The following is a 9,559-nucleotide window of genomic DNA, read 5'->3' on the forward strand; positions in this document are numbered from 1 at the left end:
ACTCTCTCCTCCATACTTCAGCATTTCAGCCATAATCCCATCCACTCCAGGTGCATTTCCTACCTTTAGCCTCATTATTGCCTTTCTTACCTCCCTCTTTGCTGTAGACCCCTGCACTTGTATCTTCTTCCTTCCCTCCTCCATACCCATACATGCAATAACTTCAGCCTTCCATACCCATACATGCAATAACTTCAGCCTTCCCTTATCCCACATTCATCAGCTCTTCAAAATACTCTTTCTATCATCCTTTCACTTCCTCCTTTTGATTCCGCAATTCCAATTACTTACTTCTCGCATCAACATTTCCACTCCTACATCCACCTCTTTCCTTTTTTTTTACCTCCTTCCAGTATAGTTTCTTATTATCTCAAAACTTTTCATGATAACTTTCATCTACTGTTTCTTTGCTTTCCTCTATCAGCTTCTTAACATTCTGCTTATATATTTTGTATTCTCCTCTCCTCCTTTGCTGAACTTCCTCTGGTACATCCTGTTGAGCAATCTACCATATGCCTTTTCTTCTCTTTCACAGCATTTCAAATTTCTCTTGTCCACCATGCATTGCCCTTTTTATTCCTGTATCTCACTACCTTATATCCAATTACTGATTCTACAACCTTTACTAGTACTTCTCAAAACATTTCAAGCACCTCATTCACTCATGATTGCATTCCTACATTCACTGCACTTCCATCTAAGCTTTCGATAACTGAAACCCCTCTTTTCTTGGCCTAACAGTGTGTGCCAGCTAATCTCAACAAGAGTATGACTGCTGCACAACATCCTGACAACAAGCAGAAGAATCGCTTCAGAAACAACCATCCATGTGAGTATCACAAGATCATGATGGCACATGAAAATGATATACTGGTGCTGCAGTTAGTGTTCCTGACTGTGAAGCATTCACAGACTGTCTAGGGTTGAGCATATAGGTTTGAATCCTGGTAGCAGCAATCAGTCTACAGCCAACCCAACTGCTCGTCTCACCCCTACGGGTTAGTCAATGAAATGGGTACCTTACTCAGGCTAGGGAATATGGAACAGAGAAGGGGCCAAGTGAGGATATTCCCTCTAAGGCTTAGTCCTCCGTTCTTAACATGTTATTGGATTACGTGTTAATTCATAGGTATGTAAAAGAGAAACTTTTAGATGTTAATTTGATGAGAGGGGCAGCTGGAGGGATGTCTGATCATTATCTTATGGGGGCGAAGGTGAAGATTTGTAGAGGTTTTCATAAGAGAAGAGAGAATGTTGGGGAGAAGAGAGTGGTGAGAGTAAGTGAGCTTGGAAAGGAGACTTGTGTGAGAAAGTAACAAGAGAGAATGAGTGCAGAATGGCAAAATGTGAGAGCAAATGACATCAGGGGAGTGGTGGAGGAATGGGATGAATTTAGGGAAGCTGTGATGCCTTGCGCAAAAGACGCATGTGTCATGAGAAGCGTGGGAGGTGGGCAGATTAGAAAGGGTGGTGAGTGGTAGGATGAAGAAGTAAGATTATTAGTGAAAGAGAAGAGAGAGTCGTTTGGACGATTTTTGCAGGGAAGTAGTGCAGATGACTGGGAGATGTATGAAAGAAAGTGGCAGGAGGTCACAAGAAAGGTACAAGAGGTGAAAAAGAGAGCAAATGAGAGTTGGGGTGAGAGGGTATTAAATTTTAGGGAGAATAAAAAGATGTTTTGGAATGAGGTAAATAAAGTGCGTAAGTCAAGAGAACAAATGAGAACATTGATGAAAGGGGCAAATGGGGAGATGATAACAAGTAGTGATAAAGTGAGGAGACTGAGTGAGTATTTTGGAGGTTTGTTGAATGTGTTTCATGATAGAGTGGCAGATAAAGGGTGTTTTGGTCGAGGGTGGTGTGCAAAGTGAGATGGTTAGGGAGAATGATTTGGTAAACAGAGAAGAGGTACTGAAGGCTATGCGGAAGATGAAAGCTGTCAAGGCGGCGGGTTTGGATGGTATTGCAGTGGAATGTATTAAACAGGAGGTGACTGTGTTGTTGATTGGTTGGTAAGGATTTTCAATGTATATATGGATCATGGTGAAGTGCCTGAGGATTGGTGGAATTCATGCATTATACCATTGAACAAAGGCAAAGGAGATGAAGGTGAGTGTTCAAATCACAGAGGCATAAGTATGTTGAGTATACCTGGGAAATTATATGGGAGGAGTGTGGTTTCAGAAGTGGTAGAGTATGTGTGGATCAGGTGTTTGCTTTGAAGAATGTACGTGAGAAATGCTTAAAAAACAGATGGATTTGTGTGTAGCATTTATGGATCTGGAGAAGGCATATGATAGAGTTGATAGAGATGTTCTGTGGAAGGTATTAAGAGCACAAGGCATGGGAGGTAAGGTCTTAGAAGCAGTGAAAAGTTTTTATCAAGGATGTACGACATGTGCATGAGTAGGAAGAGCGGAAAGTGATTGGTTTTCAGTGAATGTTGGTTTGAGGCAGGGGTGTGTGAGATGTCTCCATGTCTGTTTAATTTGTTTATGGATGGGGTTGTTAGGTAGGTGAATGCAAGAGTTTTGGAGAGAGGGGCAAGTATGCAGTCAGTTGTGGATGAGAGAGCTTGGGAAGTGAATCAGCTGTGGTTTGCTGATGATACAGCGCTGGGTTTTTTTGTGGGGCCTGCGTGCGTAAAGGGAGCTGTGTTATCGGTGCATTACACATGACAGCTAGAGGCTGAGTGTGAATTAATATGGCCTTTGTTGTCTTTTCCTTGCGTTACCTCGCGCACATGCAGGGGAAGGGGTTTGTCATTTCATGTGTGGTGGGGTGGCGACGGGAATGAAAAAAGGCAGACTATGAATTATGTACATGTGTATATATGTATATGAGTGTGTATATATATGTATACGTTGAAATGTATTGGTATGTATATGTGCATTTGTAGACATGTATGTATATACATGTGTATGTGGGTGGGTATGGCCATTCTTTCGTCTGTTTCCTTGTGCTACCTCGCTAACGCGGGAGACAATGACGAAGTATAATGAAAAAAGAAATAGAAAAAAGAAAATATATATATATATATATATATATATATATATATATATATATATATATATATATATTTTTTTTTATTTATTTATTTATATATATATATATATATATATATATATATATATATATATATATATATATATATATATATATATATATATATATATATTTAAACTTCGCCATTTCCCGCGTCAGCGAGGTTACGTTAAGAACAGAGGACTGGGCCTTTTTTGGAATATCCTCACCTGGCCCCCTCTGTTCCTTCTTTTGGAAAATTGTTTATTGTACTTTGTCGCTGTCTCCCACGTTAGCGAGGTGGCGCAAGGAGGCAGACGAGGGGGTGTCCCGGCGCACCCGCATACACATGTATATACATACACGTCCACACACACACATATACATACCTATACATCTCAACGTATATATATATATATATATATATATATATATATATATATATATATATATATATATATATATTTATATATATATATTTTTTTTTTTTTTTGCTTTGTCGCTGTCTCCCGCGTTTGCGAGGTAGCGCAAGGAAACAGACGAAAGAAATGGCCCAACCCCCCCCAGACACATGTATATACATACGTCCACACACGCAAATATACATACCTACACAGCTTTCCATGGTTTACCCCAGACGCTTCACATGCCTTGATTCAATCCACTGACAGCACGTCAACCCCGGTATACCACATCGCTCCAATTCACTCTATTCCTTGCCCTCCTTTCACCCTCCTGCATGTTCAGGCCCCGATCACACAAAATCTTTTTCACTCCATCTTTCCACCTCCAATTTGGTCTCCCTCTTCTCCTCGTTCCCCCCACCTCCGACACATATATCCTCTTGGTCAATCTTTCCTCACTCATTCTCTCCATGTGCCCAAACCATTCAAAACACCCTTTTCTGCTCTCTCAACCACGCTCTTTTTATTTCCACACTTCTCTCTTACCCTTACGTTACTTACTCGATCAAACCACCTCACACCACACATTGTCCTCAAACATCTCATTTCCAGCACATCCACCCTCCTGCGCACAACTCTATCCATAGCCCACGCCTCGCAACCATACAACATTGTTGGAACCACTATTCCTTCAAACATACCCATTTTTGCTTTCCGAGATAATGTTCTCGACTTCCACACATTCTTCAAGGCTCCCAGGATTTTCGCCCCCTCCCCCACCCTATGATTCACTTCCGCTTCCATGGTTCCATCCGCTGCCAGATCCACTCCCAGATATCTAAAACACTTTACTTCCTCCAGTTTTTCTCCATTCAAACTTACCTCAAAATTGACTTGACCCTCAAACCTACTGTACCTAATAACCTTGCTCTTATTCACATTTACTCTTAACTTTCTTCTAACCTTTCTGGCTACACAACACATCTCCCCCCGCATGATCCTTGCCGCTGTATGAGGCAGCAGCCATGAATATTTATCGTCATGACTGCGTTATCTGTTACGTAGGCAGGGTTGTGGTCCTGGGGAATTTGACATTGTCCAGTTGCCTAAGGTATGGTATGTCGCTCTCCCGAGCATCTACCAGTAAGGTTGATGGAGGGTCGGGACGAAACACGGCGCATAGACACACACAAACCCTCCAGGCGACACAAATAGAAAACAATCACACACACACACACACTCACAGAAAAAAAATACCAATACACTCATGGATACACACAAAACATACATTCACACATAACATACGTACATATCCATACATAAATACATACATATTTACATACATACATATAAGAGCAAACACACACATGTATTTATACGTACATACAGAGATACTCTAACGTATACAATGGGGAAGGTCATACAGACAACAACAGATCGAATATATCAGGCAGTAAGCCCGGGCGCCCAGTGCCGCACAACTCTACGGGCATCGCCAACCGTGTTTAAATATAACCCCACCCCCTCGTGTTCCCTCCCTGTTCCCTGATCACCTTTCTTTTATCTATATATATATATATATATATATATATATATATATATATATATATATATATATATATATATATATTATCCCTAGGGATAGGGGAGAAAGAATACCTCCCACGTATTCCCTGCGTGTCGTAGAAGGCGACTAAAAGGGAGGGGAGCGGGAGGCTGGAAATCCTCCCCTCTCATTTTTTTTTTTTTTTCATTTTTCCAAAAGAAGGAGCAGAGAAGGGGGCCAGGTGAGGATATTCCCTCAGAGGTCCAGTCCTCTGTTCTTGACGCTACCTTGCTAATGCGGGAAATGGCAAATAGTATGAAAAAAAAAAAAAATATATATATATATATATATATATATATATATATATATATATATATATATATATATATATATATATATATATATATATTATGCTGTATTATGCTGTAGTTGTAAAGGAGTTTAAGCTTGAACTTGTTTCTGTAAATGTCATTGTAGAAATCAAGAAATATCCATTGAAACTGCATTTTCTTTGTTTTCATGTACTTAATGTGTACGCCATCTCTCATAGTGTAAGCTTGGGGATGATATAAGAACCTCATTGGATAAAACTAAAAATTATTATAAAACGATATCCCATGCTGCTATAGCAACATTAAGAACAGATAAAAATTCAAGGTTTCATCTAAAAACAGAGTGAAGTGTTGAAATGAAAGCAAGTACAGGTAGAATATTGAAAATACTTTTTTCAAGAGTGTAAACTCCTTTTAAAGTTTTAGGTCTGGCACATTCAAGGTCTTTGCCAACTGGAGCTTAATTTTCTTAAGTTGACTGCTCTGTTTACTGTGAATTGCCATATCTTATAATTACATACCACCATTTTCACACTCCTTCTGTCTCTGAATGCATTACACTAAAGCTATGTGTTTTATTGTGTGATATTTTCATAAATTCTTCCCCCCATAAAAGTGCATGAGTGATAGTACTGGGTGTAGTGCTGTTAGGAGGAAGAATATTGCATGTAACATTGTACAAAAAGTGAAATTATATATGGTAGATAAGGGCACATTAGTTTATCTTCTACATGTAATGTGGGAGAAACCGACAAATTATAATAACAAAATAAAATAAAATATATATATATATATATATATATATATATATATATATATATATATATATATATATATATATATATATATATACTATCCCTGGGGATAGGGGATTAAGAATACTTCCCACGTATTCCCTGCGTGTCGTAGAAGGCGACTAAGACGGAAGGGAGCGGGAGGCTGGAAATCCTCCCCTCTCTCTTTTTTTTTTTTTTATAATTTTCCAAAAGAAGGAACAGAGGGGGGCCAGGTGAGGATATTCCACAAAGGCCCAGTCCTCTGTTCTTAACGCTACCTCGCTAACGCGGGAAATGGCGAATAGTTTAAAAGAAAAGAAAAAAAAAAAAAAATATATATATATATATATATATATATATATATATATATATATATTATCCCTGGGGATAGGGGATTAAGAATACTTCCCACGTATTCCCTGCGTGTCGTAGAAGGCGACTAAAAGGGGAGGGAGCGGGGGGCTGGAAATCCTCCCCTCTCGTTTTTTTTTTTTTTTTCAATTTTCCAAAAGAAGGAACAGAGAATTGGGCCAGGTGAGGGTATTCCCTCAAAGGCCCAGTCCTCTGTTCTTAACGCTACCTCGCTAATGCGGGAAATGGCGAATAGTTTGAAAGAAAGAAAAAGATATATATATATATATATATATAGGGGTGAAAGAATACTTCCCACGTATTCCTCGCGTGTCGTAGAAAGCGACTAGAGGGGACGGGAGCGGGGGGCCGGAAATCCTCCCCTCCTTGTATTAACTTTCTAAAATGGGAAACAGAAGAAGGAGTCACGCGGGGAGTGATCATCCTCCTCGAAGGCTCAGAGTGGGATGCCTAAATGTGTGTGGATGTAACCAAGATGTGAAAAAAGGAGAGATAGGTAGTATGTTTGAGGAAAGGGACCTGGATGTTTTGGCTCTGAGTGAAACGAAGCTCAAGGGTAAAGGGGAAGAGTGGTTTGGAAATGTCTGGGGAGTGAAGTCAGGGGTTAGTGAGAGGACAAGAGCAAGGGAAGGAGTAGCAATACTCCTGAAACAGGAGTTGTGGGAGTATGTGATAGAATGCAAGAAAGTAAATTCTCGATTAATATGGGTAAAACTGAAAGTTGATGGAGAGAGGTGGGTGATTATTGGTGCATATGCACCTGGGCATGAGAAGAAAGATCATGAGAGGCAAGTGTTTTGGGAGCAGCTAAATGAGTGTGTTAGCGGTTTTGATGCACGAGACCGGGTTATAGTGATGGGTGATTTGAATGCAAAGGTGAGTAATGTGGCAGTTGAGGGAATAATTGGTATGCATGGGGTGTTCAGTGTTGTAAATGGAAATGGTGAAGAGCTTGTAGATTTATGTGCTGAAAAAGGACTGATGATTGGGAATACCTGGTTTAAAAAGCGAGATATACATAAGTATACTTATGTAAGTAGGAGAGATGGCCAGAGAGCGTTATTGGATTACGTGTTAATTGACAGGCGCGCGAAAGAGAGACTTTTGGATGTTAATGTGCTGAGAGGTGCAACTGGAGGGATGTCTGATCATTATCTTGTGGAGGCTAAGGTGAAGATTAGTATGGGTTTTCAGAAAAGAGGAGTGAATGTTGGGGTGAAGAAGGTGGTGAGAGTAAGTGAGCTTGGGAAGGAGACCTGTGTGGGGAAGTACCAGGAGAGACTGTGTACAGAATGGAAAAAGGTGAGAACAATGGAAGTAAGGGGAGTGGGGGAGGAATGGGATGTATTTAGGGAATCAGTGATGGGTTGCGCAAAAGATGCTTGTGGCATGAGAAGAGTGGGAGGTGGGCTGTTTAGAAAGGGTAGTGAGTGGTGGGATGAAGAAGTAAGAGTATTAGTGAAAGAGAAGAGAGAGGCATTTGGACGATTTTTGCAGGGAAAAAATGCAATTGAGTGGGAGAAGTATAAAAGAAAGAGACAGGAGGTCAAGAGAAAGGTGCAAGAGGTGAAAAAAAAGGGCAAATGAGAGTTGGGGTGAGAGACTATCAGTAAATTTTAGGGAGAATAAAAAGATGTTCTGGAAGGAGGTAAATAGGGTGCGTAAGACAAGGGAGCAAATGGGAACTTCAGTGAAGGGCGCAAATGGGGAGGTGATAACAAGTAGCGGTGATGTGAGAAGGAGATGGAATGAGTATTTTGAAGGTTTGTTGAATGTGTCTGATGACAGAGTGGCAGATATAGGGTGTTTTGGTCGAGGTGGTGTGCAAAGTGAGAGGGTTAGGGAAAATGATTTGGTAAACAGAGAAGAGGTAGTAAAAGCTTTGCGGAAGATGAAAGCCGGCAAGGCAGCAGGTTTGGATGGTATTGCAGTGGAATTTATTAAAAAAGGGGGTGACTGTATTGTTGACTGGTTGGTAAGGTTATTTAATGTATGTATGACTCATGGTGAGGTGCCTGAGGATTGGCGGAATGCGTGCATAGTGCCATTGTACAAAGGCAAAGGGGATAAGAGTGAGTGCTCAAATTACAGATGTATAAGTTTGTTGAGTATTCCTGGTAAATTATATGGGAGGGTATTGATTGAGAGGGTGAAGGCATGTACAGAGCATCAGATATATATATATATATATATATATATATATATATATATATATATATATATATATATATATATATTATCCCTGGGGATAGGGGATTAAGAATACTTCCCACGTATTCCCTGCGTGTCGTAGAAGGCGACTAAAAGGGGAGGGAGCGGGGGGCTGGAAATCCTCCCCTCTCGATTTTTTTTTTTTTTTCAATTTTCCAAAAGAAGGAACAGAGAATTGGGCCAGGTGAGGGTATTCCCTCAAAGGCCCAGTCCTCTGTTCTTAACGCTACCTCGCTAATGCGGGAAATGGCGAATAGTTTGAAAGAAAGAAAAAGATATATATATATATATATATATATATATATATATATATATATATATATATATATATATATATATATATATATATTTTATACTTTGTCGCTGTCTCCCGCGTTTGCGAGGTAGCGCAAGGAAACAAACGAAAGAAATAGCCCCACCCCCCCCCCCCATACACATGTATATACATACGTCCACACACGCAAATATACATACCTACACAGCTTTCCATGGTTTACCCCAGACGCTTCACATGCCTTGACTCAATCCACTGACAGCACGTCAACCCCGGTATACCACATCGCTCCAATTCACTCTATTCCTTGCCCTCCTTTCACCCTCCTGCATGTTCAGGCCCCGATCCCACAAAATCTTTTTCACTCCATCTTTCCATCTCCAATTTGGTCTCCCTCTTCTCGTTCCCTCCACCTCCGACACATATATCCTCTTGGTCAATCTTTTCTCACTCATTCTCTCCATGTGCCCAAACCACTTCAAAACACCCTCTTCTGCTCTCTCAACCACGCTCTTTTTATTTCCACACATCTCTCTTACCCTTACGTTACTCACTCGATCAAACCACCTCACACCACACATTGTCCTCAAACATCTCATTTCCAGCACATCCATCCTCCT

At 40.4% G+C, this 9,559-nt stretch overlaps 1 protein-coding gene across 1 annotated transcript in view; it reads left to right on the forward strand.

The window, feature by feature from the left end:
* The window catches only part of LOC139764653 (receptor-type tyrosine-protein phosphatase mu-like), a 298,336-nt gene that overhangs the window by 165,667 nt on the left and 123,110 nt on the right, over positions 1–9,559 (forward strand). Inside the window, exon 23 of the mRNA XM_071691513.1 lies at positions 742–829. Coding sequence (XP_071547614.1) covers positions 742–829 — 88 coding nt within the window. The remainder of the gene's footprint in view (positions 1–741; positions 830–9,559) is intronic.

The sequence above is a fragment of the Panulirus ornatus genome, chromosome 50 (genome assembly GCF_036320965.1).
Source record: "Panulirus ornatus isolate Po-2019 chromosome 50, ASM3632096v1, whole genome shotgun sequence".
Classification (NCBI taxonomy): domain Eukaryota; kingdom Metazoa; phylum Arthropoda; class Malacostraca; order Decapoda; family Palinuridae; genus Panulirus; species Panulirus ornatus.